Consider the following 26,007-nt stretch of genomic DNA (forward strand, 5'->3'; position numbering starts at 1 on the left):
CCGGGAAATGAGCAGGGTTTGATGTGATACCGAAACCCTACCCCTGCTCTTTCCTCACCCCTTTCTCCTCGCTCCCCTATCCCTCTCCTCCTTTCCTTGCCCCAGACACAGAGCCCGCTGCCCAGCTCCCATCCCCGTCGCTCGGCCCGCATCCCTCCCGTCCCTCCCGCCATTGGCCCGGCGGGCGGCGGCAGTGCCGGCGATTGGAGCGGCTGTCTGTCAGTCTGTCTGTCCGTCTGTCAGGGCTCCGCCCGCCCCGGCCCGGCCCCGCGCTCAGCGCCGAGCGGAGGCGGCGAAGCGCGGGCAGCGGCGGCGGCAGCAGGTACCGGGCACCGGCTATCGCGCTGGGCACTGCAGCGGGCACTGCAGCGGGCACGGGGTGCGGGGAGAGATGCGAGACCGGGGCATGGCCGGCAGAGCCTCCCAGCCTGGGCAGGACCTGCCGGGCGGTGCCCACGCGGCTGCGGGGGAGCCCCGAGGGCGCGGGGATGGGGATGCGGAGCTCACGGGGAGCTCAGCCCCGCTCTGGGAGCTTTTGGTGGCTGGGAACAGCCCGGTGGATATCACGAGGGGAGAGTGACCGAAATGGCTCCAAATCATTGAGGCTTTCCGCTTTGCCATGGTCTGAGAGGATGCTGCAAGGCTGCGTTGCTGCCTGGAGCAGTGCTCGGACTGAATCACTGCGGTTTGGGGTTTTCCTTATAGCGTGACCGTGTCTTGCTATAGAAAATTTAAAAGATGCTCATTTCCTTTAAAAGTAGGGGAAGGTAGTAAAGTGGCATGGCGGGATCCTCACAACAAGAAAAAATGTTACGTTAATGATAAATGAATCAGTTTCACAGGCGCCGAACTGAAGTTAGTAGCAGGCAGGATGCTGGTGGAATCGGAGCACTTTAGTTACTTGTTCTATATTACTTTTATAACCCATTTGTTCAAATGATAAAAATCAAAAGCTGCTGTAATAAAACCATGTTTTTCAGCTCTGAGAGCCTAAAAAGCACAAGTGGACCTTAATCACATGAGTTTGTTGCATTAACATTTTATTACCATTTTATAGTCTGTTTGATTTTACCAGGCAACACACTACAAACCTGAAGTTATCCCTGCCTGGCACCTCTTTTTATATATATATATATATTTCTGGGCTCCTGCTTTCTGTAGTGCCACTTGATTGTAAAAACAGACACTAAAATAGCATTTGAGGCAGAAATAATCACAAAGGAGATCTTCAGAAAAGTGTGTCAGAGTTCTTGTAAACGTGAGAGAGGATGAAGCTGGGGGTGGAACGGGTTAGTCAAATAATGAAAAGGGAAAAAAAAATGTAGCTATTTATATGCAAAGACGTCTGGCTTGCAAACTGCCAGAAGTGGTCGGAAACTGAAGCAGCAGCTCTGTGCCCTGGGCGGGCTGGGGGGACAGATCAGAGCCACCTGCCCTGCCAGGGCTCCATCAGAGCCCTGCGGTGAGTGATGAGGGGCTCAGGTGTCACAAGTGCCACCTGGAGCCCTGGGAAGCGGCCACTCCTCTGACAGCCCCTTCAGTTCTCCTGCCCACGGGGCAAACCTGCTCGGTGACAGTGGCAGGAACACGAAGTGTGACGCTGGGATGAGAGATGAGCCGGGGAAGCAGCGATTCCTGCCTGGGTTGGATATTCTTGGCCAGCGACACCAGGAACTACCTGAGCAAGCACTCGCTGGAAGTCTTTACAGAGATTAGAGATTTGCAGGCACGGGGGAAGATGGGATCAGCCACTAACAAAAGAAATACCCACCGGCTTAGGGAGATCAGCATCCAGCTGCTCGGTGCCTCATGACTGCAAACTCCTCCAGGCAGTTTTAATCTTTTTTTGTGTGTGTGACTTTGCAGCACGGAACATGCTGGGGAGGATCCTGCCCTCCCATTTGGGGCTTTACACCCTGCAGTAGCAGGGAATCATTGCTCTGTTTTATGCTGCTCATTTTGCTCAGTCCACCCCAAAAAGCATCACTGAGCACTTGTTTTGATTTTCTTTATTTTAATTGGGTATACCAAGCCCAGAATCCTGACTTTGCATGGATGAAGGTGCTCATAATCACCATACATTCTGCTTTACCGTTTGGGTTTTTTGTCTTCCTCGTGTGTTCCTTGAGGTATTGCCTGTTAAGTTGATTATTCAGAGCCCGGGACATTTGTATCTTGCATAATCACAGTGAATGGTGGAAAAGTTTTGCAAGACTCTGCACCCACGGAACAGAGTTGGCAGCTTTTTCCTGGCGGGTTAGTGAGATGCTGGGTATGATTTCAGGGGAGAGATTCCCCCTTTGGATTTTGTGCTAAATGAATTGAGGTCACTGTGTTAAGGCACCAGTAGGAGTTATCAACCATGCACAGGCTGTTATGGATGTAATGAACTGCATTGGCCTGGGTTTCTCTGGCCACCTGAAGGGTGCTGTGCTTCCCCAGCACAGTTAAAAAGTGCATTGTCTTGGTCTGGTGAGGGGCTTATCCTTGTGCAGAGGAGCAGAATTTGGGAGCTGGAGCAGCCCAGAGCGTGCCCCAGGCAGGATCAGGGGCTTTGTCCACAGTCAGTGGCAGCGTGGCTCTCCCTGCACCTGCGCCCAGCTATCCCAGCCCCGTGTGCCTGTGGGATCTCCTCTCCTGCAGCCACTCTCCTTTCCCTTTTCAGCCCTGATTTATTCCTAGAGCTCCCCACCCCAGGATTAGTTTTGTTCCATCTTGGCCCCGAGTGACCCGGTGGCGTGCGAGCCGCTGGACGCGGGACTGGAGAACAAAGAGTTCCTGCACACATGGTCTGGGGAAAACGCTCCCACAGAGCCACAGACTTATCTGCTCTGAATCCCACACAAAACCATCCACCCCAGTTCAGCAGATGGGATAAGTGATTGTAGACAAGTGCTCAGAGAGGGCCACTAACTTCAGTGGATTTCATGTCAGAGCTCTCTCGAGTGCAGAGGAGAGCATGTGATGAGGCAGTGAAGTGTTTATTATTAGCAGAGCAGTGTTGTTCTAACCTTAAATCTCTCTTCAGGCAGAAGTACCCCTGAACCTGGGCTTCTGCAATGTTGCTGCTGCCAGAAATAGTGTCAATTCCACCTCTAGATTGTAAATGAGCTTGAGCGGTGGGCATATGTTAGCACTGGGAAATACTCTGTTTATCCTGAAAGTGCTGAGCCTTTCCAGCAGCTCTTGAAATTCCTGGAGCAGTGAAGTTCCCTTTATTCACTTGTGCTACTTCACTGACATCTGTAGAGTTACAATAAAACTGAATTTAGTTGCTATTGTTAATGGCATATTGCTGTATGGCATCAATAATCTTCAGTCACTGGAGCTCCCAGAGCTTGGCTTGGTTGCTTCAAGAAGAAAAATGAAATGCTGACAAGCTTTGTTTAACTGTGGCTGATGGTTTGAAGGAGTTAGGGAGTCATTTCTATGTTGAGAAAGCAGGATCAAACACTTTTTTCCCTAAAAAATACTTTGATTTTGTAATATTCTGGCTGAACAAAAAAATCCAAGAAAAAATACTTTTTGTCATTTTTGTAGCTTCATATTTGTCAGTTCAAGTGCTTTGGATATCCTCTGTGATAGGAATTTATTTTTTGGGATGGGATTAAGAGAGGAAAAAAAAACATTTAGATTTTAAAGTTTTGATAAATGGTAGCAACCCATGACACAGAAATAAAAAGTCCCCAAAATATCTGAAGGTCTTGAGCTCTTTTAGATTTTTCTTGTCTCCTAGCCTCTCCTTGAAAAACTGCATCAATCTTTTTAGCGTGCCATATTCCAAATAAATCAGGTTTGAAATTTTAATTCAATATTCTTCTGCTTTAAAAGCCCAGTAGGAAACAGAATCTCAGCCAGTCAGATGAAGGATGTGGCAGCCTGCAGGGCCTGTGGTGCTTGCAGTGTGTGTGCACTCACCTCTGAGCATCTCTATCTCTGTCCCTTGGTGTGGATGTTGATGTGTGTGTGTGTAGAATTGCTGTTTCATACTGAGCTGGGCTTCTCAATGCTGAAGGATATGGCTCAGCATTTTTCCACCTCTCAAAGGAGTTGGTGGAGTCTCACCTCCTCTGATCAGAGTGGATTTTTATTTATTTAGAGGCATCCAGCCATGGGAGAAGCCAGCAGGCACGGACAGCACAGCCAGGATGCACCTGCCCTTTTACAACCCCTTGTGCTTTGTGGGCATCATGCTTGAGATGTTCAGGCCTTTCTGCATGAGATGTTGCTGCACCCTCTGGTTGGAGCTTGCAGTACAAGGAGCTGCCTTTGGAATGAATCTGAGGTTTCTAAGGGAGGGAGCATACCAGGTTGGCTTCTTCCACCCATCCTTGGTGGCAGTGGCCACTGTGCTGATCTTGTGCTCTGCCCCAATTCCCCTTTGGTTTTAGTTCCTGCCCTTCATTTCATAGCTGCTCTGATTCTTGGTTGTGGGATTTTGAGTCAGAGAATGAAGGTAAGTCATCCATTTGAAAGTATTCATCATTTCCTCTCAATGACACAAATAGGGATCTGCCCTCTTCAGAGAAATCCCCCAATGTACCACAGCCTGGCAAGATCTAGGGGATTGCATGAGCAAATGCAAATTATCTGCAAGATGACATTCTGTTTATCTAAAAGCATGAAATAAAATGAAGTGTGATGCCTGTTTAGGTCATCTTTAGGGGATGGGTGGGGAGTACTTGGTATCAGGAAACCTAGAGGCTGCAGGTGCCGTGTCAGAAGTCTTACAGCCATGTGAGCCTGTGCCAATGCTGGACCAAATTCCCTGTGCCACATCAGATTTGTGCTGAATGGGTTAATTCTGCACCATCTGGCTTTGTGCTAGATCAAATATTGTTTCTGTTGTGGTAGCCAACACGAGGCCAGGATAAGCTGGGAGTAATATCCTCAGCTAATCCAACAGAAATATGATTGTGTACCTGTTCCTTCTCCAGATCATATCTGCAATAATGGGTGATTTAGCAATGCAAAATAATCCTTGTGGAGACAGGGAGAGGACTGAGGGTGGAACACTTCTGTTGGGAGTACAGGCTCTCACAGCTGGGGTTGTTCAGCCTGGAGAAGGTATGGCTCTGGGGAGACTTTAGAGCCCCTTCCAGTGCCTAAAGGAAGCTGGAGAAGGAATTTTTACAGGGGCACAGAGTGATAGACAAGTGGGAGTAGCTTCAAACTGAAAGAAAGTAGTTTTGGGTTAGATATTTGGAAGAAATTATTCCATGTGAGGGTGGTGAGGCCCTGGCACAGGTTACCCAGGGAAGCTGAGGTTGCCCCTGCATCCCTGGAAGTGTCCAATGCCAGGTTGGATGGGGCTTGGAGCAGCCTGGGATAGTGGAAGGTGTCCCTGCTCATGGACAGAAACTGGATGGTCTCTGAGCTCCCATCCAAGCCAAATCATTCTGCACTTCTGTGATTTGAGGGCTGTGGGTAAGCTGAGTGTGATGATCTCCTTGCAGTTGGCAGCAGAGACACAATAGGAATGTCTAACTCAGATTAGGTACTTAGCTTTAAACAAGTCATTATGAGAGAAAAAATTGCAGTCCTAGAGCAGAATTGCTTCCTGGGGAGTCACCTGAGGCACAGAAATGGAGGTGATTTAACTTTGCATTTTCACGGCGCAGTGACCTCCAAGGTGCTAATTTGAGGTTAACCAAAGCAGAACAGCTGGAGTTCTGCTGCATTTTGAAGCATTGCACATTTCAAGCAGTGAGTTCATTTAAGTGCTGTCTGGGAGGCTCTGCTGTTCCCCTGCTTGGCAGGAATCTCAATACTAATACCTAAGAGGATTAGGGAGCATCACTGGATGTTAAACAAGATCCAGGCTAAGCGGTGTGCACCGGTGAGCTCAGGCTCCCTGGGCTGTTTGGGGAAGCTGTAACTTGCTGATCTACAAAAAACAAGGAGATTTGTGGGGAAATGCCCTTCCCTCAACTGAATCCTTGGTGTGTGTCTCTCCTGCTCTCACCAGGCTCTGTGTTTCCACCCTGCCCATCTTATGTTGTCCTGTGGTGAGTGTTGCAGGAGGTGCTGATGAACAGCAGGCTTCTTTTTATGTGATGATTTTAGCTCTCGTAATGTACTCCACCGAGCTCTGTGTTGTCTGGTTGGACTTGAATGAGTGGGCATCCAGCCCCCCAACACAGGACTAAGTTGGAGTATTTGTCATAGAAAGCTCAAGCTCTGTCCTTGGCTGGTAGAGCAAAATGACCTTGTAGTATGTAATTTTCCCCAGAAAGTCCCTGTAGTGCAGAGAAGAGGAGCTGGAAAGCAATTGTGTCTCAAGAAAAAGTGAATTCTAGGTAGTTTCATGGTAACATTTAATCTGGTTTTCTTTTTTGTTTCTACCTTCATATTGATCAAACTGTAAGTATAAAAAAGTGTAAGTGCCTGTAAACCATCGTAAATGTCAACATGAGATTATTGAATCTCAATAATATTGAAATACATCTATTATTTGAAATACATCCATTATTGAAACACATCTATTCTGAAATCCATCCATTCTCAGCATCCTTGAGTTGTGTAACACAGGATGTTGCATTTTTTACATTTTAGTGCTTCTATATTTAGAAGCACCAGAGAATCACGTGTCTCACATTCTTTATTTGGGTTTTGCTCATTTTGTTTAATTTCTTACATCATAAAGGATTTGCCTGAGTCTGCATCTTCTGCTTGGAAAGAGAAAAGGGACAGCTGTAGGAACTAACTGGTAATCCTTGGGAAGAGCTGACCAGCAGCTCATGCAGAAAGTGTGCTGAATATATAACATTCTTTAATGGATTGTAAGAATCCAAATGATGGAAAATTACACCATGCAGGGCTAGGGGTTGGGAAAATGCTGGTGGTGTATCTGGAATCACCCAGCTCCATGGGCAGTGGCAGTGATGGAAGGCACAGTGCTATGCCAGCACTGGCCAAATGTATGGGTAGCAAAAAGACATTAAAGCCAGAGTGACATTAGGGAGGGGGAAGTTAGGAATTATAGCATAAAAGACCCTTTTGTCTGGTTAATCTGTGCTATGGCAAAAGCAATGTCCGGGTTAAATCTGCTCTGTACATTGGCACTGCAAGTTTCTAAAGATGGTCTGAGGCAGCTGCAGCCAATTGTATTTGCACAGATAAGCTGGAACAAGTAAATAGACTCAGAAAATCTGTCTAGATGTATCTTCAAAGCATTTTCGAGCAGCTAATTGAAAATTATCCAAGCCACCTTCCTGATTCCTTGCGTATATTGCAATAATTTCCCAGTGAATGGAAAGCACTTGGAAAACACACAAAGGGTTTGTGAGTGCTAAGCTCTACTATTTGGAATTTATGTAATTATAAATATGTCCTTGCTCATGTGATAACTCAAAGCCAGTTTTTGCTGCTCTCTTCCATGTTTCAGACTCAGTAGGTCTAATGATGTAAAAGCTGGTCTCTGACATGAGGGATGAGTCAGGATATTCCTATTGCCCTCCATTCCTAGGAAGTTCCTCCCTCATCCTGTCTGTCCCTGCAGCACTGATGGTGAGCACAGCATTCAGTACATGGTCAGCTGGCTGTCTCTGGGTGTGTTTCTCATTCCTGAAACTTTTCCATGTGTGCAGGACCACGCTGTTCCCACAGGAATTGCTTATCAAACATTCCAGTCCTGCCCTCGTGCCAATCCCACAACAGCACCATCCTCTGTATTGCTGATCCAAAGGGATGCTTTGAAAAACTGGGCTAAAAATGTAAGGTTTACACTTGGTGTGAGCTGGGTGAAGTTCCTCAGCTGCCAGGAAACCAGCTCAGTGTTACTCAGAACAATTCACTCATCCCATTCTTGCTTTTATCTCCCTTGCCCTGAGCCAGTGCCCTAAGGACAAGCCCTGTTCACGGGAGTGGGACGTGGATTTATCTCACTTCTGGAGGCTTCCCCACTCCTAAAGCAGCCAGTGGATTACACTTGATCCACATGGTGTTTATCAGCCATGACAGAAGGAGTGCTGCTAATCCTCTGAAGCCAAACTCTCCGAGGAAAATTCACTGTGTGTTACCAAGAGAAGTTAAATGGACAAACCCAGATTAATTTATCCTTTGCTGCAGTAATATGAGCTTGGTACTTGGATATGGACTTGGATATGGACCAGATTCTAAGTACTTGATCAGTAATTCCAGGCTCGCTCACACATCGAGGAAAATAAAAATAGAGGAGACCCATCACAGCCACCAAGCATTGCCTGGGGCTGCTCCTCTCCTGTTTGCAGTACATTTCCTGATCATTTTTAATCCCTTACCCCTCTTCATTAGGAAATATCTCCATGTGTACAATTGAATTGAAAAAAATGCTAAGTCTACTCATAAACTGTGCTCAGCTGTGGAAAGCAGAAGTTATGTATAGATGTTATTTGCCACAATAATACCATATAAAAGTCAAAAAACCGTAATGTGGAAGGGAAGATTAACTATTATTGGGCATGTTTCAGCAAATGGGATTATTTTGCATGTCAGTTATGAGTTAATTTGCAACATTAATCTCATTGCAGTCCTTGGCAGAAATACAAAATGTTTTTAATTGGTCCTGTGACTTTTTAAATGATCACCTGATGAAAAGCTTGTAAGTTTTACTATTGATTTAATGCTAAATATTATGGGGGGGGAAGTCTTTACAGATTTCATCAGGAAATACAAATCATATGCTTTCATTGCCTTGCTACTTCTGCTGTGTTGACTCGATAACGTTGGCACTCTGGAACCAGCTGTACAGTGGAAAAAAAAGAAATTTTGCAGCAAAATGAGGAAATCTATGGCAGAGAGATAATAGCATTGGGACTGATTCAGTGTAAGCAAGAAATCACCCGCTGAGTCATTAAAAACAGAGATGAATGGGAGGCGATAAATGGATGGCTTGGAAGAATATGAATGATTAGGAAGTGCATGAAGTTGCTTGGATTTTTTTCCCCTGAAGATTATATTTTGTCCTCTGAAGTGGCATATGGCTCCTGTGAAAGCTGATACCCACAGTGAAGGTGTCACAGCCAGTTTATAAATACTTCAGGAGGTGCCAAGCAGCTCTGGGGGCGGCACAGAGCGGGAGTGGGCTCCCTGCCCACAGCACCTGGGCACCAGTCATTAGCCCAGGTCCACTGGGATGGGTGCAGGAGGGGGTGTTGGGGCTGAGAAAGCTTCTGAGTGGGGGGAAACATCTGCTGCCTGGAGGAAAGGCTGGCTGCTTTCTTGGAAAGGTTTCACCCTGTTTGCTGTTAACAGTGGCAGGAGTTGAAGAGGGGATGATGTGGTCACCTGGGTCTGGTGGCCCAGACCGCTGCCACCAAGGAAATAAAACCTTTGATGAAGAGCTGTAGTCTCTTTCCTGACTCATGAAATACCAAAATAGCAATATAAATTCATGAGGTATCAAAGGAGAGATCCCAGTGTTTAAAGGAGTTTTTCCTCCAGGGTGAAGCAGGGCTGGTTGGGGAGCTCAGGGCTCCTGCTTGCATATCAGGTAATAACAGAGATGTGCTGCTTCTATCTGCTGAAATCAGTGAGAGCAAAATCAATCCCCAGCCAAGAAACCTTCTTTACAAGTGCAGTCAAGTGTAACATCAGACATGAGTCTGATACAAGTTTGATAGGAGGAGGGTGCAGCTGCAGCCCTGGCTGCTGTGCAAGGAGGCGTTTGATTTACATGAGTATGAACCATTCCGCCCCTTAGAGCCTGATTCAGCACCTAATAATCACTCCTGACTTTAACAGAGTGCTAAAGCAGGCTTATTTATTGCTTCCAATATTGCATCCAAAGATGAGAAACAGATTTAGAGCTGTAAGAGTCATAAGAACACTGGAGAGGCAAAAAAAGTGGAAAAAATAGAGCCTCGCAGCAAGGCATCATTTTTTTGTGCCAGCACATTACAACAGTCTGTCTCTGCAGCAAAATTTCAACCCCTGCAGTCAGTTTTTGCATTTACACTTAACAGATCAAAGTTACTTGGTTGTACTCAGCCAACTAAGGTAGGAGTTATCTGGAGGAGTCCAGCATGGAGCTGCAAAGTGATGCCAGGCTCACCTGCCCTGCACTGTCATCAAATCTCTGCTGGAATCTGGAGCTTGAAATGGGAAATAGTCCATGAACACTGCTCCCCAGACAGGGTAATTGAGATAAAGTTATTTGCAAGTGAAAGTTGGACCTCATTTGTTTATGAAGCCCAATACTTTGACCAGATGTGTTGCAAACACGTGTTGTCAACTCCTGACATGAATGTTTAAGATTTGGTAGCATGTGTGGGCTGTCCCCTGCCCTTCTGGGGTAGGAGCAGCACCTTGGTGGTGCTCTGAGCATCACTTTCTGCCAAGTCCTCCTGCCCCAGTGCCTGCAAGACCTGCTGGTGCAGAGAAACACATCTATTTAGCAAATGTCGATCATTTTTTTACAGCAACACACAGATAAGTATTAAAGTCTTCACCAAAGGCTGCAATATTCCCAGGTTACAGCCATCTGAACATAGCTCATTTTATCAGGAAAAAAAAAAGCCCTTTTTCCCACTTCCATGCTGATGAGACTGTCATCTCAGGGGGAACATTTTTATGGGAAGCTCTCAAACAGGTATTGGCAAAATTACTGAGAAATACAGGATGCTTTGAGGATGCTTTCTTATTAAACAGTTCTCGCTCAGCATTTGTTGCATATTTAAGACCAGTATTCAAGGGAAAAACTTATTATTTTCATCATTTATAGTTCAGCCAAGGCATTTAAGGAAAAATACTCTTGGTTGCTGGCAGGGTCAGGTGGTGCAATGCACAGGAACAGGGTGAAAGAAGGCAGTCTGCATTGGTAATCAGGTTAGAGTCAGCTGCCTCTGCCCTCCAGCCTGCTCTGAAATGGCATGTAGTCTAATTAGTTATAGAAAGGATTTTACTGAATAGTTGTAAACAGATCTGAGGGCTTGGAATAAAATCAATCTGACTGTGGAAACTTTTCAGGATAATTATAAACTGTTATTGGCAGAGTGTGAAAGAGAGACCAAAGGACTTCTAGCAGTGGGAAACTTGTAGCTGTGTGGGCTGTTTTCTGCAGGGGGAAGAAGGGGGATGCAGGTCTTTATCAGAGGAGGGATAAGGGGGTTCAGTCGGTGGGGACACTGCCTTAGAGGTGCTTTTCTTTTAAGGCTCTTGAATATTTTGTTCTTTCCTGTAATGTTAGTGATGCCCTGACACCTGAGGTACCAGCACATCCCATGGTGGAAGGCATGTGACCAGGTAAACTGCATAGTGAAATGCTTATATGTCTTTAAAAAAAAAAAAAAAAAGAATATTTGAGGGGTTTGAGCACTGTTTTGTATAAAGGCATGTAAAAATTCTCTTTGCACAGATCAGAATGGTCTTGGCTCATACCTTCGCCGTCTCCCTACTGAAGTAAGTGCTGAAAATTGCATCTCCTGGACATTGCATCTCCTTGCTGCCCCACAGAGCCACCCTGGCCACCAGCCCACCTCAGTGTGCCACCAGACTCTGCATTCCCGTTCATGGCAATGCCCCAGAACTCCACCAGAGAAAATGGCTTTTGTTTTGCTCAGCCCCTTGACTTCTCCCGTCCATCCCCTCATGGCGGCGAGGCCGGCCAGCCATTGGGCACAGCGAGGGAGGACGATGGCTGCAGCACCCCCCTGAGCAATGGTGTGGCCTCCTCAGGGGCCCCCAGCCCCTCAGGGGCCCCCAGCCCCTCAGACTCCTCTGCTGAGCCCCTCTGCACACCCAGCCCGGCGCAGGACCAGACGCCGCTCGAGGAAGGGATCAAATACGTGTCTGCCCAAGGGGAGGAACTGGCCTGCGGCTGGGGGGCCTTCACCCCCGGCTGCCTGCAGCCCTGCAACACATCCAAAGGAGTCTTGTTCTTCCTCTGCGTGGCCTCCTTCCTGCAGGGCATGACCGTGAACGGCTTCATCAACACCGTCATCACCTCCATCGAGCGCCGCTTCGACCTGCGCAGCTACCAGAGCGGGCTGATTGCCAGCTCCTACGACATCGCGGCCTGCGTCTGCCTCACCTTCGTCAGCTACTTCGGGGGCAACGGCCACAAGCCCCGCTGGCTGGGCTGGGGCGTGCTGCTCATGGGGCTGGGCTCCCTGCTCTTCGCCCTGCCACACTTCACCACGGGCCCCTACGAGGCGCGCTCGGCGGCCCATGTTGGCGTCTGCGGGGGGAACCAGAGCCTGCCCTGCTCCCAGGCCGCCTCCAGCCTCTCTGGCTACAGGTTTGTCTTCATGCTGGGGCAGTTCCTGCACGGCATGGGAGCCACGCCGCTCTACACGCTCGGCGTCACCTACTTGGATGAGAATGTCAAGACCAACTACTCCCCTGTGTACATTGGTGAGTGGGGCTGAGGGATGTGACCGTGTTCACAGGGGGCTTAGGATGAGGGCTTAGGATGAGGGAAGAGACGAGGATCTGACTCCATGTTTCAGAAGGCTTGATTTATTATTTTATGGTATATATTACATTAAAACTATACTAAAAGAATAGAAGAAAGGATTTCATCAGAAGGCTAGCTAAGAATAGAAAAAGAAAGAATGATAAAGGCTTGTGGCTCGGACTCTCTGTCCGAGCCAGCTGGGCTGTGATTGGCCATTAATTAGAAACAACAAACATGGGCCAATCACAAATCCACCTGTTGCATTCCACAGCAGCAGATAATCAATGTTTACATTTTGTTCCTGAGGCCTCTCAGCTTCTCAGGAGGAAAAATCCTAAGGAAAGGATTTTTCATAAAAGATGTCTGTGACAGAAGGGCAGCTCCAGCCCTTTAGCAGCAGGATGGTGGGAGGGAGAGGCCATGGTCCTTCATCATTGTGGGAACCCAGGAAATCCTTCTGCCTGCCCTGGAGGGCTCGAGAACCTGTCATGGGGCTTGGAGACCTTGGCACAGAGCCCAAGACCGCTGTGCCTTTGATTTAGCCCTTGGAAAAAACAAGCTCACTGTGTAACATAGGTGATGGGTATTGAAAAGTAATTGTAAATATTGTACACGTAGTTTTTAGTATAAAAAGATAACACTGCCCTGAGGGCAGGCAGAGTGCCTCTGACTGTCTTGCTGAGCGGACCTCAGCAGGTCAGGAGAAAGAATTTTATAGATAAGATACAATAAACAACCTTGAGACCCAGAAATGAAGAGTTCTGACTCCTTCTTCAACTGCTGGGCTGGGAAAAGAGACTTTCTACCTTATCTTGGAGTCACTCTGACCAGCTGGAGACCCCAAAAATCATCTCCCAGTCCACTCTGGGAGCACCTCTCCCAACACTGCTTAACCTTTTCTTCCAGTTGAGGGGTGAGGTGGAACTCAGAGGGATGTGGCTCTGTTTTGGTTGTTTACCAGGAGGAAAACTGTGAGCTCGGTTGGGTATTTTTCCTCCCACAGCTTGTGCCCTGTAGGTGGGCAGTGCCTCCTGCTCCTGGCATGGGGCCAGCCGTGTGGCATTAGCATCACTGGCAGACAGCCGTGAGGCCATACCCCATATCCATGCAAGGGGGCACAGAATCACAGCATGGTTTGGGCAAAAGGACCTTTGAAGGTCATCTAGTCCAATGAGAAGGGACACCTTCAACTCAGCTTAGAAACACATCCAGTCTGACCTTGTCAAGGGTTGGAATATCCACCACCTGTTTGGGCAGCCTGTGCCAGTGTTTTATCACCATCATTTATATCTGATGTAAATCTTTAGATCATCATCCCTTCAGGCCTCAGCACAGCAGGGATGGTCACTGGGCTGCTCAGCTACTGCTGGTGCAAACACAGCCAAGAGAAGAGGCTCAGCTCACTCCTCTGCATCACTGGTCACTCAGCAGCTGCCAAACACTCACAGGCCTGTTGGTGAAAGTGCCAAAAGGGTGATCTTTTAGCAATTTCAAAATGTGTCAGTCTGCCCATGCTGTATCAGAAGGCTGTGTAGTGTGGGAAGGAGATCACAAGGAGATCATCAGCAAGTTGATCTTTCCATGTGTCATGGTTTAAACAGCAAACTGAAATAAGTGCCAGTGGTGCTGTGTTTAGTGTAGACATTTTGTGTTGTCAGTGGGGAGAGAATCCTGCTGCTCATTGCTGTGGCAGTCAGGATGTGGCAGTGGGATCAGCAGCATCCCTGTTAAATATGGTTTAATTCTGAACCAGTTTTACCTGCCCCATACTATAAAACTTCCCAGGTTGGATGCAAAAGCTTCCCTGGAACAGAAGTGTGAGAGGAAAACTTGTTGGAAGGATCTGGGTTTGCGTCTTGGTGGTTTAGTGGGAAGGGTGTGAGGCAGCCAGAGGCCGAGCATCCTGCATCCAGGAGGGAATCACACTGGGGATCCCTGGCTGACGTTGTCTAACACAACTTGTTTTCCCTTTCAGCTGTTTTCTACACTGCTGCAATCCTTGGGCCTGCAGCGGGTTATCTGGTAGGAGGAATGTTTCTAAATATTTATACTGAAATTGGCAGAGAGTAAGTCGTTAAAAAAAAATCTTGTTCCTTTCCCTTTCTGCTCTGTGTTTCCTTTGGGGTAGAAAAAAAATAATACCAATGATCTGGAGCAATGAGCTGGTGGCTGGGTGGAAGCGTGCCTGGGGTGTTGGGTGGTGTGTCTGCAGGCAGGGAGGCTGGAAGGGTGGTTTGCATTAGTGCTGCTGCTGAGGGAAATTGCTGACAAACCTGTCAGCTTAAATCCTTCCTCACGCTGCACTGCCTGTGCTAATGAGGCTGTGAGCAGCAGGTGGATTTTTTGAATGAGTTCCCTGATGAGGTGGTGCTCCCAGCAGTGCTGCTCGCCCTCCCAGCCATCCCACCAGGATGCTTAGTCCCTCCTTGCTTTGTAATATTTGTGATTTATTCTTCTTTCCTTCCAGGCTCTTTGGTAGATCACAGAATCACAGAATGCTTTGGGTTGGAAGGGACATTAATGACCATCTAGTTCCAACCCCTCTGCCTTAGGCAGGGACACCATTTACTAGGCCAGATGAATGGATTAAAAAGGGGGAATGGGTTTCCAGGGGAAGAAATGAGCTATTTCCACCAGTTTTTTTGCAAAGGATGTTTTTGGGGTGGAGTAAGGATCTTTGCAACCCTCAGAACACAGCTGAAAAGCAGTGAGGTGAATGATGAGAATGGTGTGATTTCCTGTGCTCGTGTTGTGCTGTGCTGAGGCTGGAGGCATGGAGGACATGGCATCCCCATCAGATCACTCAGTGTCCTTTGCTGTCACCCCCATGACCCTTTAGCCCCTACCAGCCTCAGGGCAAGACCCACAGGGCTGCCCTGCTCCGTCCCCAACCATCTCCTCTGTCCCTTTGTCCCTTTGGCTTCTCTTCCTGCAGGACTGACATGGCCCCCGAGAACACGCTGTGGGTGGGGGCCTGGTGGATCGGCTTCCTGGGGGCTGGAGCTGCCTCTCTGCTCATCTCCATCCCCATCCTGGGCTACCCCCAGCGCCTCCCAGGTACAGGGGATCCTCCTGGGCTTGGGATTTGGGGCTGGGACTGCACAGTGCTCCTTCCTGGGCTCGGTGTTTGGGGCTGGCACTGCACAGTGCTCCTCTCACCCTGGGACTTCCATCCATCCTCCTGCACGTGTCTAGCTGGGGACGTGGGAGCAAAGGAACAGCTTCCTCTGTTTAAGTTGGAATTCCTAAATGGATTTCACCCCATCTGCCTCTGTTACTGCTTGTCCCTTGCAGCTGTTGGTAGAGGGAGGATGTCATGTTGTGTTTTCCCCCTGGAAATCCATGGTTTCAGGAGCATGCATACCCCATGTCTGACACACTCCTTGTTCCTTTGCCTCTCGTTTTTCATGTAGGGTCCCAGCGCTACATTGTCATGAGGGTGTCAGAGGCTCATCAGCTGAAGGATGGCAGCCACAAGAAAGCATTGGATCCAGACTTTGGGAAAACAGTGAAAGACCTGCCTCGGTGAGAAAAGCACCCCACACAGAGCTTAGGGAGCCCTGCAAAGGGCAGGGAGAGTGATGAGCCCAAGCTGAGCTTCCTTCAGCCCTGCCAGCTCCAAGGTGTTGCCCTTCTTCAGGCAATGACACTTTCTTGCAGAGGAGGTGTCAGGGTACCTGATCCTGTCAAGGTCTGGGAGCTCTTGGCAAAGAGGCTGAGCTAGAGCTGGTGCTGGGGGTCCCATGGGGGAGCAGGGGACAAGTGGCTGGTCCCATCTGGGTTTTCAGAAGCTCATATCCACATGCAATGCTGTGCCACACACTGAGTTTCATTGAGAGTGGCTTGATGCCCAGCTTTAGGTGATGGGAGATGCCCAGGCATTGCCAGCTCCCTCCCTTTCCCCAGCAGCATTATTTCTGCCTCACCTGGCCCAGTTGTGTGTTTCCAGCAGCTCCTCCTCCCCAGCCCCTCGAGGCTTTATTCCTTTCCTCTATTTTTACTTGGGTTAGATCCCTGTTTTGTCATTTTTAATGAGAAACAAGATGAAACAGGCCCTGTGATTCTCACAGCTCCCTTCCAAAGCCAGGGAACAAAATATACCACACTGTAACTTTCAGTTCCTTTTCTCTTTTATTCTTGGTTTCCTTTTTTTTCTTTTGCCTTCACATCTTCCAGCCACCTTTTATATATTACTACTTCTTATCTCTCCAGCAAGGCAGTGACACAGCAACTTGCTTAATCTTGAGCTGCTGCTCAGCTCTGTGATGGGAACAAAGCAGGAGCCAAAATAAAATGTGATCTTTTAACAACATATTTTTGTTATGGATTTTTGAAATATTTTATGATTTTTTTTTGTTGTGCTGAGTTGTATTGAAATGGAGGGCAGGGGGAGAGGTGCTGCTTTATTTATTGCAGGGGGTTAGCTGGCATGGAGACTCTGGATGTTGCAAACATACCTGGATATTGATTCCTTTTGGAGTTTGCAGTCAATAAGGGGGATCTGTTACCATTGAGATCTTCCTTTTTTTTTTTTTAATTATTATTTCTCCCAGGACTGTTTTTAGGGAGGAGATTTTATTCATGTGTGATGGCTGCTCCCTGCAAAGATGTTGCTAAACCCCAAGCTGCTGTCAGCAATCACTTCTGAGCATTAGCTGAGCTCTTTGTTGTGCTGGCAGCAGAGGATGGAGGCAGAACAGGTGCTCAGAACAGGAATATTCTGCACCAGTCGAGCTGTGTTGTGTCAACACAACGACTCACACCCATCTGAACTGCTTGGAGACTTTGTAGGAAGTTTACCAGGGGTTAAGGCAGTTGTATGAAGAATATTACACTGAGCAGACTCCAGTGCTGTTATTAAATGGCATTCTTGACTGGGTGCCATTTTCCGAGGTCACGGCTTGTTCTGCTCACGGAAATTGAATTCAAAAGCTGCATTTAAATAACGATAACTCTGTGACTAAAACCAACACAAACAGGGCAGCAGAGAGGGATAATATTCAGTGCTTGATGCTTTTCTTGCTTGTCTGGAGCAAAGCTCCCACTGTTTCTGCTGTCTGACAGCAGGAACAGAGACAATCCTCCTCCAGGAGCATCTTTCACTCCTTGTTTCTGAATAATAAATCCCCAAAGGTGGGAATTTGTATCAGGCAATTCAGACCAGTCCAGACCTCAGTGTTTTCTGAAAGCAGGAACCCAACAGACTTTTGTGGTCCCTGGTTTTGATTAATGAAAGGGAAGTGCCTTCAAGGCTTTCTGCTCTGGAAACTTGCATTAAGGAGGAGATCCCATCTGTGCAGGCAGCTCCTGGGGACACGTGGACCAGGCTGGAGGGTGAGGCCAAAGGACACTCCCTGTTCCTTTTGTCTTGGTCAGGGACTCTGTGCCACACATTTTCTCACAGTACAGGCAGTAACAGTCTCACAAAGATAAGCAGAAATACTGATGAAATAAAATACTGTTCCATGCCATCAGGTCCTTTCTAAGTGAGGTTCATGAGTTGCTGCATTCACGGTGCTGCCTGAGAGCTTACAGGAATTCAGCCCATACAGCCTAATCCTCTGCCCTGGAGACACTTCTGTATTAACTCTTGGGTTGAAAAGGCCTGATAAAACAGCATTTTCCTTTCTCTGCTTCCATATGATTGCTGTCATGGAGTAACCTCTCCTGTCAGAGCAGAGGGGCTCAAAGGGAGGGCATGCAGAGCTGTACCAAGAGGGGGCTCTGTCCCTGCAAGCTGCAGGGTGGAGTTTGTGAGGATCACTGCCTGGCATGGCAAGCCCTGATCTTCAGCACAAGGAGCTGTGGTCAGTATTTCACTGATCACCCCTGGATTAGGTGCAGGGTGGGACTTAGAAAAGCCATGAAATGGAACAAAGGGAGGTTGGTTTATGTTCCTGTGGGGTGCACGTGGTGCCCTCTGTTCCCTTGGTGCTCGTGACAGTGGGTGTCACTTTTTGCTGGAAAAGCCCCCATTCACATGCTGTAAAATTGGATAATATCCATTTATCTGGGGTGTCCTGAGCATGCCATGCTCTGAGGAGTAGGCTCTGATCATGCAGGTGGTCCCACCCTGCTCAGGGAACCATTATGTGAGAAAGAGTTCCTGTGTGTGCCCATATCAGTAAAACCTTGGAGGCTCAGCTTTTTTAGCTGGTGGGATTCTCCTCTGCAGTGCTGGGCCTCCTGAAATCCCTTTGGCTGCAAGAACTGAGCACTGCCAAGACTATTCAAGAATTAGATGATTTCTGGGTGTGTTTAAAGTCCTGCTGATGTAATAAAAAGGTTTGTGCTGCCTTTGGTAAGGTTTTATGTGCCATAGCTCCTCACAACTACATCTTCTGTCTTCAGACAGATTAAATTGAGTAATCCTATTCTTAGTGCTGAAAGGAGTTCCTTTGCATTTTCCTACTTGCAAGTCCAGCCTGTAACTTTTGGGCAGCAGGCAGAAAGTCACACTAGTGCAGGGAGCAACTCTTCTCTGTAAAAAGGTGAAAGCACTGTCTGTTTTCTGCCTCAGCCACAAGATCTACAAGCATTTTCTCACTAAAATATTAAAATTTATGCTTCTAAATAAAGCACAGTCAAAAAAATCTGGAAAATAAAATAGTACATTAAATTAATCCCAAGAGCTAGGCAGTGTAAAGCCCCCTGTAATCAAAGTGTAGGAATGTGTGGCATTTCTGTCTTTCAGCTTCTTTGTTCTTTTGATGTAATGAAATTCTCCATGTGAGTGAAGTTGCATAAATCTGACTCTGAGCCTCAGCACGTCTCTCCCTTGCTCGTACCAAGGCAGGTTTTCTCTGATCTCACATTTCCACCAAAGCAGGAGGTGGTGACTGTTCCTTTCTGCTCTGTGAGCATCCCATGGCATGGCTCTTGCAGGATTTGTGCCCATCCCAGAAATGGGACAACCCATGGCACTGGCCCGGGCTTGGCTAGAGGGAAGTCATGGGGCAGAATTTGAAACTGGTTACAAAACATCCCCTGAGAATCAATGTCAGTCCTCTTAGTCCAATATCCGAGATAGTGAGAGATAATTGAGACCATTCCCTGTGCCTGAGGGCCTTTCTGCTGGATCTGCATATAAATGACACATGGCAATTTCTCAGGCATATCTGTGGCTCTCTCCTAAATCCCAGTGGGTCAAAGTAAAATGGAGTTACTCAATTTATAGTTAAGCTTCGAGTAAAACTGGGCTTAGATTGTGGCAGAAGGATTGCTTTCTGTTTTTCAGGTGTCTTGGAGGTGTTTCCTCCATATAGAAAGGCTTGCTTGGTATTTCCCCTGAGTTACAAAACATCTCTGGTTATCAGAGGTTGTTATTGTTCTGAGAGTGTGGGTGAACAAGTAACGTGTGTATGTGAGGATGTAGCACAAATTTGCTCTTGGTTGAGTCAGGAGTCCCAAGATATCTGCCAACAGGCCCTCATAAAACCTTGAAATGATGGAGATTTGGTGAGGAGTAATGTCCTCTCAGTATTGCCCCATTGAAACAGACAAAGTACTCAGCCTGACCCCAAATGTTGGAAAATTCCTGCTGAAATCATTCATCCATGTAGAGGTTGTGGGTGCCCTTAGCGTGAGTTACACACATGTACTCTGTGTCATTGACTGGAAAACCTCCTTCAACCCCAATTATCTTCCTTTTGGTGTTTTTCCTTTCAGAGTTGCAGGATGATGGGATGCTGTGTGTGATCCTTCTGACTTGGAAGACCTGAAATCAAAATGTGCCTGAAATCAGTGATTCAATTCCAATATATTTGTCCTTCCCAGGTCAGTGCTGCTACTTCTGAAGAACCCCACCTTCATCTTCCTCTGCTTAGCAGGAGCAACTGAAGCAACCCTGATTGCTGGGATGTCCACCTTTGGACCCAAATTCCTGGAGTCTCAGTTCAGTTTAAGTGCCTCTGAAGCTGCCACCTTTTTTGGTAAGGAAAACATGTTTTTGCAATGTTTTCCCATTTTGCCAACAAATAGAAGAGCACTTTTAGCTCATTTAGAATGGAGACAGATGCTTTGCAGTTTAATTATGGACTGGTTATCCCCTTCAGCTGTTGGATGGGATCATTTCCTATCAGCACACCTACACCCAGTGCATTTCCAGAGCTGCATCTACTGACATCAGGAGGAAATGTGTCACTTCTGTAGCCATCTGTTACCCTCTAGAGGAAGGCAAAATAATTGTAATTCCTCCTAGTGCATCACCAGGAACCACTGGCTAAACATTTCCTCTGGGGAGGGATGTCAGAGCTGGGGGAGATATTTTATCAGCATCCAAAAACTGGGAGATCCTCACCCAAGTGCTGTAACATAGACCCAGGAATGGTGTCCAACAAGCATCAGCACTCCTCAAAGAGCCAGTTGTAAGATCTCTGGGTAGGAAAAGCCGCCTTAACAGGCTCATGCCAAATTACCTGAGCTGTTACACAGGACCACCCACTACAGCTACATCCACTGAACTCCCACCAAGAAGCCACACAGAAAGCAAGGAGTCATTTATATGCAAAATACACTGCAATTAATGTATTCAAACCTGAAAACTCCTTGCTGACATTTCCAAACTCACTTGTGGGTTTTTTTTTCTCTTCCTTTTCAGGTTATCTGGTGGTACCAGCCGGAGGGGGAGGCACATTCCTGGGAGGATTCCTCGTGAATAAACTCAAACTGCGCTGCTCAGGAATCATCAAGCTGTGTTTGCTTTGCACAGTGTCAAGTCTGCTGGCCATCTTCATTTTTTTTATCCACTGCCCTAACATGCCCATGGCAGGAGTAACCCAGATGTACGATGGAAGGTAACAACAACCACCCTGTCTGTCTGTCTGTGGGTCTGTCTGTCCTGAGGGGCTCTGCTCAGAACAGGGTAACTCACACAGTGCTGGTGGCAGTTATGTGTGGATGTGTTGGTGTTGAAAGTTGGTGTCTCACACCAGAGTGTGAGACAGAAAATAGATTTTTTGTGTGAGACACAAAAAATAGATGTCCTGAGTTTTGCAGTGAGATGGAGTTTATGGAAGAGGCTCCCTAGTTAGTAAGGGATGGAAGATCAGCAGCACCAGAGTGGGAGATATTCCACCCTTCAGCTGCCTTTGCAGCAGCCCCCATCTCTCTCCAGTGGGATAAACTGGACCAAAAGTGGGAATCTCCTCTCTGAATGGAAGTGTCACCCTAAGAGCTGGTCACTTAAACTCACTTGGTGACTGTGGGAGAGACAGCTCCAGGGCATGGTTAAAATTTGGTGGGATGAAAGCCTTTCCAAACCTGGGGATCCATCACAACTCCCACTGTCCCTTCCTCTCCCCATTTCCTCCTGTGAAGTGCTGCTCACTGACTGCTCCTGTGTTTCCCTCAGTGCTTTGCCAGGTGGGCACCTCAACCTGACAGCAGCCTGCAATGCCCAGTGTGGCTGCCTGCAGGGCACCTACAGCCCTGTCTGTGGCACTGATGGCATCATGTACTACTCCCCCTGCCACGCTGGCTGCAAAAGTGTGTCTGTAAACCTCAGGAATGGCAAGAAGGTAGGTCTGGGAGCACTGTGCATGAGCAGGGTGGTGGCACACCTCTGAGTGATTTGGCTGGCTCAAAAGGGTTTCAGCTTTGCTGCAAATCAGTGTAAAATCAGGCAGGGCACGGTGGATGCTCTCAGGTACCACGTGAGATGAAGGCAGGAGGTACTCTGAGGTCACCCTGCTTTGCTTCTCTCATTGTGTCCAATCATCTTTGCCTCATTCTGGGTCAAACTCTGCTGAAATCCATGGAAAATCACCCAGGCAGGCAGGGAGCTTGGTAAGCCCCTGATTTCTGTCCTAGTGCTCCTCCTGGGTCTTGGATGAACATGATGCAGCTCCTCATCCTTCCAGCATGTTGCTCATGGGGTCAGGTGAAGGCTTAGGGAGGGTAGAGGCGATATTCAGCTGCCTGGCAGAGTTAATTTCCCTTGCTTGATTTTCCTGTTTGGAAACAGAGGTGTGTCAAAAATGCGGCTTGATTTCTACTTCATTCTGGGAGTCTAACCAGCTGCTTTCTGCCCTCCCTGAATTTCTTATTTTTAAAGCTTTGACTGTCACCCCGCTCTCCTCAGCAGAGCCCCCACCAGCCTTTCTTTCCCAGGTCTACCAGGAATGCAGCTGTGTTGACAAAGCCCTCCTGCCTGGCTCTGGCAAAGCAGAGGCAGGGAAATGCACCTCCTCCTGTGCCAAAAAGCCCTTGCTCCTGTGCTTCATATTTGTGGTCATCCTCTTCACCTTCCTGAGCAGCATTCCTGCCCTGACTGCCACTCTGAGGTAAGCAGGGATGGCCTTGTCCTCTGCCAGCACTGCAGGAAGCCTCAATGTCCTCCTCTCTGCTTTATCCTGCTGGATCAAGCATGGGAAAGGTGTGATGGGAACCACTGAGGTGGTGGCAGCCTGGAGACATCAGGACTAATTCCTGTCCCAGTCTAGCTGGGAAAGGAAATTTCAGCATTGGGAGCTTTGTCCTCTGACATGAGGTACACACATTGACAGCAGGGGTGGAGGGACACTGCACTGGGGTGACCCTAAATCTCCAGAGGCATGGAGGTCCCAGGTGAGCTGCAGGTCCCAGGTGAGCTGCAGGTCCCAGGTGAGCACAACTCCAAGGACCTGGAGTTGTGAAGCAGGGAGGTGATGCAGCCTGGCAGCTTTTTTAAACAAACCCCTTTTTCTCCCCAGGTGTGTCTCTGACAGACAAAGGTCCTTTGCACTCGGGATCCAGTGGATTGTGGTACGAACCTTAGGTAAGGAGCAGAGGGAATTTGAACACCAAAAAGGTCTGGTGGTTCTGTCACCCAGGAATAAAACACACTGGGTTGGAAAAGAAGGGAGTAGGACACACACTGCTGAAAAGGAGGATGCTTTCTTTCTTTTGCTGTCTTCCAGGACAACCTAATCCCCTTTGCATGTGATTTGCAAACTGATTGGAGGGTTCCATAACATGTCACAGGTGACAAAGGTTCAATATTCTGCCAATGTGCTCTAATTTTAAGGAGAAGGAGCAGAGGTGTTGAAGCTCCTGTGAGTGTCTTTTGGCTCTTGTGCAGTTTGTAGGTCAGGACAGCCAAAAGACCTGCTGGACTCTCAGATCTTGAAATCCAGCATATTTTTGATACCTGGTAGCTCTGGATGCTGCAGGATGAGTTCTCTTAATCATGGTATCATCCGAGCTTGGTGCTTTTCTGCAAAGTGCTGCCCAAACTGAAGGTGCCCCCTCTCTGTCTGCCCACAGGAGGCATCCCTGGCCCCATTGCCTTTGGCTCCATGATTGATAAATCCTGCCTGCTGTGGCAGGACCAGTGTGGGGAGCAGGGCTCCTGCTACGTGTACCAGAACTCAGCCATGAGCCGCTACACCCTCATCGCTGGACTGGTCTACAAGGTGATGCTGCTGCTTATCTCCACTCCCTGGTAAAGCAGACAGGTTTCTAGGACATAATGTTTTGCTCTGGGAAAGATTTTTACAAAATTGAGTTGCCCTGATCTGGCCCAGCCCCAGACAAAATTAAATTTTCACACAAGAAGTTTCTCAGGGAAGGCAAAAGCCCTGTTAGCTTCTCATCGAGTAATGGTGCTCCAGACACCATCATTCTGTTAAATTCCCATTATTTTCTAGGATTACAGCTTCTATTGCACCATATGAAATACCTCCTTCCAACAGCAAACAAAGTGATTTTTGCTAGAAATGGAGTAAAATATCCAAGTGCAGTGTATTAGTGAGAGTGAGGGATGGCATTGTGGGCAGGCTGTAAATAACCATTCCCCAGTCACTGCTAGAAAACAAGAGAGCTTAGAGCTGTGGGCTTTATTTATTAGCAGAAAACCATCATTTTAACTGCTCCCAAACAAGCACTTGCCCTAGATAGTAGTGTTTAGCAGCTGCTGTGATAAAGGGGTTTTCAAAAGCCTTCCAGCAAAAGGCTGAGGCACTGTTGGCTCATGCAGCACTGTGCTCCAGGTGTCTGTGTGAGGCTGAACTTTCCCAAATTCCCATTGCTATGGGGCTGGCTAAATTCAGATTTTTACCCCCTCTTGCTCTGTATGCTGCTCTGCGTCCCAGGCTGGCCAACATCTCCTCCCCAAAGCTTGCTCAGCAAAGCTCATTGCAGATGTGGGGTGGTTTTGGGGGAGAGCAGAGAGTAATGAGGTGTCTCCATGGCTGCAGGTGCTCGGGACAACCTTCTTTATAGTGGCCTGTTTACTCTACAAACCTCCACCTTCAGAGTCACCTCCAGGCAGCTTGGATGCATCTGAAAATGGCAGCAGAGACCTCCAGGAGCACAAGCCTTCACTGACAGCTGAAGAGGATATATAGTGCTGTCCACATGCAAGAGACTCTTTCAAACTGAGAAATACCACGAGAAGACATTATGCAGTTTCCCAAGGGGTTTTTAAATCAACAGTAATATTTTAAATTTTTATTCTTTTTTTAGTTGAAGATAAATAATTTAAGTGACCACTGGTGTGCTTTGCTATATTCTTAACAGCAGAAGCACATTTAAAGTTGTGCGCTGGTGCCACGTGCAGTTATTTAATTTTATTTAAAGAAAGGGCTACTGTAGCTTTATTCTGTGTCTGTGACAAGCCAGGACCACGTTCTCCACTTGTGGAAGTAATCACTGGTAACTCCAATGGAGCATGTGGGGTTTAAACCAGCAGAGAATCTGGGCCAACTGTATTGAATATCTCAATTGTAAAGCCAACTGTAGCAAAGCTCCTGTTGGGACTTCCAAGCTGGGGAGGAGCACTACTGTTCTGCAGCCTGCACTGCAAAGGGGTCACTGGCCCTTGAACTGTTGCATGCAAAGCAGACAGCCCTGGCAGTGTCCTCCTCCTTCCCACGGCACACAGAATCACTCTGTTCAGGAGCAGCTCCTCTCATTATGCAAGTTCCTATTACTGGGAGAGGAGATTTGATTAGCAAATCCATCAGTACACTACAGGCAGCCATTCCCAGAGCTGCCAAGCACTGTACACTCACTGCCTCACTCATTGCAGGGTTTACACCGTGGTGACACTTTAGTTTTTTTATTTGTGTTGTTTAAAAGCGATGCCTTTTGTAATGTACTGTGCAAAACTTGAACTTCTTGCTGTTTGCTGGGCGTGGGAAGGCGTGAGATACAGATCTATGCAATGTTTATCTTGGGTTGTTCTGTAAAGACGGTGGGTTTGGGTAAACAGAAAGGTTGGAGTGAATTTAGTTTGTCTCTAGACCAGTAGCCTGAGGGGTGGGTCTGCCTTGTGGAAGGGGGAAGCTGGTCTGTAACTCTTGCAGGGAGAGAGGGCAGCGTTCCCAAAATGACCTTTGAATGTGCTCTTGCAATATGGATCAGGACATTTCTGAGGGACAGAACTGGGGCACATGTGAGTCTGGCTGCCCTCTGAGTGGAGATCAGGCCAGGCTGGTGCTTGGTGTGCAGTGTCTGAACAGCCAGAGGGTTTGGTGCTTGGTGTGCAGTGTCTGAACAGCCAGAGGGTTTGGTGCTTGGTGTGCAGTGTCTGAACAGCCAGAGGGCTTGGTGCTTGGTGTGCAGTGTCTGAACAGCCAGAGGGCTTGGTGCTTGGTGTGCAGTGTCTGAACAGCCACAGGGTTTGGTGCTTGGTGTGCAGTGTTTGCACA

At 47.7% G+C, this 26,007-nt stretch overlaps 1 protein-coding gene across 2 annotated transcripts; it reads left to right on the forward strand.

Annotated features, from left to right (window-relative positions):
• Nucleotides 1-271: 271 nt before the first annotated feature.
• SLCO4A1 (solute carrier organic anion transporter family member 4A1) lies at nt 272-25,779 on the forward strand. Of its 2 annotated transcripts, XM_054274764.1 has the most exons (13): nt 277-322; nt 11,168-11,223; nt 11,336-12,333; nt 14,352-14,442; nt 15,312-15,433; nt 15,790-15,901; nt 20,153-20,307; nt 20,976-21,171; nt 21,729-21,894; nt 22,487-22,659; nt 23,068-23,132; nt 23,621-23,769; nt 24,553-25,779. In XM_054274764.1, the coding sequence occupies exons 3-13, from the start codon at nt 11,490-11,492 to the stop codon at nt 24,700-24,702; spliced, it is 2,223 nt and encodes a 740-aa protein (XP_054130739.1). In that variant the 5' UTR covers nt 277-322; nt 11,168-11,223; nt 11,336-11,489; the 3' UTR covers nt 24,703-25,779. The 2 variants fall into 2 exon arrangements, with proteins under 2 accessions (XP_054130740.1, XP_054130739.1); XM_054274765.1 differs by lacking the exon at nt 11,168-11,223 and having other exon boundaries at nt 272-322.
• Nucleotides 25,780-26,007: the final 228 nt, after the last annotated feature.

The sequence above is a fragment of the Melozone crissalis genome, unplaced genomic scaffold, assembly GCF_028551555.1.
Source record: "Melozone crissalis strain CALT ecotype California unplaced genomic scaffold, PUWL_Pcris_2 ptg000017l_1, whole genome shotgun sequence".
Classification (NCBI taxonomy): Eukaryota; Metazoa; Chordata; class Aves; order Passeriformes; family Passerellidae; genus Melozone; species Melozone crissalis.